The sequence below is a fragment of the Pteropus vampyrus genome, unplaced genomic scaffold, assembly GCF_000151845.1.
Source record: "Pteropus vampyrus isolate Shadow unplaced genomic scaffold, Pvam_2.0 Scaffold203, whole genome shotgun sequence".
NCBI classification, from domain to species: Eukaryota; Metazoa; Chordata; class Mammalia; order Chiroptera; family Pteropodidae; genus Pteropus; species Pteropus vampyrus.
In genome coordinates, this window is record NW_011888984.1 from 589,572 (window position 1) to 592,553 (window position 2,982).

The 2,982-nt window shown below is 34.8% G+C and overlaps 1 protein-coding gene across 1 annotated transcript in view; it reads left to right on the forward strand.

Annotated features, from left to right (window-relative positions):
- LOC105300161 overlaps positions 1–1,385 on the forward strand; it is a 26,993-nt gene extending 25,608 nt beyond the window's left edge. The window contains exon 5 of the mRNA XM_023537907.1: positions 1,294–1,385. Within this exon, the coding sequence (XP_023393675.1) occupies positions 1,294–1,370 (77 nt within the window). The 3' untranslated portion in view covers positions 1,371–1,385. The remainder of the gene's footprint in view (positions 1–1,293) is intronic.
- The last annotated feature ends 1,597 nt before the right edge of the window (positions 1,386–2,982 follow it).

Genomic DNA, 2,982 nt, shown 5'->3' on the forward strand with positions numbered 1-2,982 from the left:
TCTCTGCTGAGATTTTCTGTTTTTCCATTTGTTTCAAGAGTGTTTGTAGTTGCTTGTTGGAGCATCTGCATAATTATGGCATTAAAGGCTTTGTCAGATACTCCAACATCTGTCATCTCAGTGTTGGCATCTGTTGACTTTCTTTTAGGACATGTCGATATACTAAAGTAGGCAATCAACCTAGTTGGGTTCAAGTTTCAAGTATCTACCCATCTTCTGTGGTTTGTTTTCCCATTTTTTTCATATACGTGATCTATCTGCATCAGATGTGCATTGGTTCCTATTTGAAACAGAAGTGATATGAGGAAGGTTCTGTTATCAACTTTAGTGGTTGTAAATGAATGAATATTATGATAAGGCTTTCCTGGTAGCTTATTTTTGTATTATATAATGTTATTATCAGCCTAGTTTTCTTTATTTATCAATAATTCTCCAATAATCAATCTAACACCTATTACGTGCTACGGGCTTATTCAGTGGTGAATGCTGTCAGGATTGCATCTGCCCATCGGCAGTTTTAGGCATGAGAAAATACACAAAATAAGAAATGAGTTAATGAATGAATGAAAGTATAATCGAAAGTTTTAAAGGCAAGGAATGAATCTCAGGAACAGAGAATAAAGGATAGGGATTTATCTAGCTAGGGCCCAGCAGGTCCAGCTGCTCTGAGGAAGACATTTATCCTGAGATTTAAAAGATGAGAAGGATGTCTGCTACCAAGAGCCCAGGCCAGGGAATTCTTGGGAGATGAAACAGTCTGAGCGAAGCATGAAGATATACGAAAAATGTTTTTATCATGTTTTAGGTGCTAAAAAAAAGGCAATGGGAAAGAGATAGGGCATAAAGGATGACAGTGGCTTGATATGAGTTCTTGTTATCGATGGTAAGTTTTTGGATTTTATTTTAAGAGTTAAGATGGACCATACAAAAAGTTTTAAGTATGGATCCTTAAACTTTGATCTGCATCAGAATTGTCTGATAGAAATATTAAAAATATAGCTTTTTAGGCTTTATGCTTAAAAATTCTGATTCTGTGCATCTGAATTACTTGAATATCAATATCTGTAACAAGCTTACCAAATGTTTTTGATTATCACCTAAAATTCACAAAGTTAATTTTTCCCCTGATTATGAACATTACTGTCTTAAATAAATTTTATTTGTTATCGGTGCTCTTCTTATTGCTTTTCAGATTCTCTTGAAGTATTTTAGGTTTAAGTCATTTTTTTAATGTATTTTGTATCTGTGTGTTACAGGAAAATAAAATGTGTTTGCTTTCTCCTTTTCTTCCAGATTTGGGGTCAAATTATGGAGCTGAGAAGCTGTCTCCAGAAACTGATGTTTATGAAATAAATTTGCCCAGAGTATAAAGCCAATAAGTAAAACTCTTGGTCTCAAGGCTTCTGATTTTATAAATGACTCAAAATATAGAAGTAGATTTGAAGGTCTAGAGGAACATCCAGAGGGATATATCAGTCAAAAGATTTATCAGCTATAAAAAAATGCCTACTTATAATCATCATACTTCTCTTATTCATACTACAGATAAGCCATATAAATGTAAGAAATGTGGGAAGTAATTTAGTTGTATCTGAGACCTTATTCAACACGTTAAAATTCCTACTGGTGAGAAACCCTATGAATTCAAGGAATGTGAAAAGGCCTTTAACAATAATGATGAACTTACTGTACATACAGGTGAGAAGCCCCATGAATGTAAGGAACGTGGGAAGACTTTTTGACTCAGTTCAGTCTTTACTGCACGTCAGAGAATTCATACAGGTATGAAATCCTTTTAATGTAAAGAATATGGAGAGAGTTGTAGCTCAAACCTTGTTCAACATGAGAGAATTCATACTGGTGAGAAACCTCATGAATGTATGGGAAGACCTTTAGGCTTAGTTCAGCCCTTTCTGCCCATCAAAGGATTTATACTGGTGTGAAACCCTATACATGTAAATGTGGGAAGGCCTTTAGACTTCGTTCGGTTTTAATTGCCCATCAAAGGATTCATATAGGTCTGAAACCCTACGAATGTTAAGAGTATGGGAGAATCTTTACCGTGAATGATCAGCTTAGCTCGAAATGAGAAAATTCATAATCATCAGAAGTCTTATGAATATAAGGAATGTGAGCAAACCTCTGGGTATGAACAGTTTACCCAACTTCAGAGGATTCATACTGGCGAGAAATACTGTGAATATAAAAGGACGTGGGATGATCTTTCATCATGGTCTGACATTTGTTCAACAGCACAGTATTCAATACTGGTGAGAAACTCATTGATTATAAGTAATGTGGAAAGATAGTCACAGTAGATCCCATCGAGTTAAGAGAAGACATTCTGGTGAGAAAGTTTTCGAATATAAGGAATATAGGGTAGCCTTGATGTTCCTAACTTACTAACCATAAAAGGCCTTTACCATAAAAGGTATTTTACCAGATATGTTAATTTTATAAAGCCTTCAAACTCAAACTAGAGAAAAACTGTTATTGGAACAAATGTAAAAAAAGTCTACCTGAGACACATATTCTGTCCTCATCGTCACTTCAGTACCTGTGCGACATTGGGCTAGATGCTTATCCTCTTATTGCATCATTTGCAAATGGCGACAGTAATGAGTTCTGCGTAGTGCAGTTATGGGAATAAATGTGTTATAGTCCATATAAAATCATTGAAAGAGTATTTGGCACATGCCTGTCCTCATAAAGAATAACTTTTGCCTTGTTCCATTAGCATTACTGTTAACTGATGTGCCAGGAAAACTGTATTTTTGAGAATAATGTAGAAAGGCCTGTCTATTATTAAACTTTAAAGAACTCATTCTGCATAAAATCTTATGGCACGTAAAGAATACAAGAGGGTTTTCAGGAGCTCATTCCTTAAATTACATTTAAAAAATTAATGCTGGTAAGAAACCCTATGGATTTCATGAGTATGGAAGTATTTAAAGTACAACTGTTGAAGAATCAGAGTTTTTG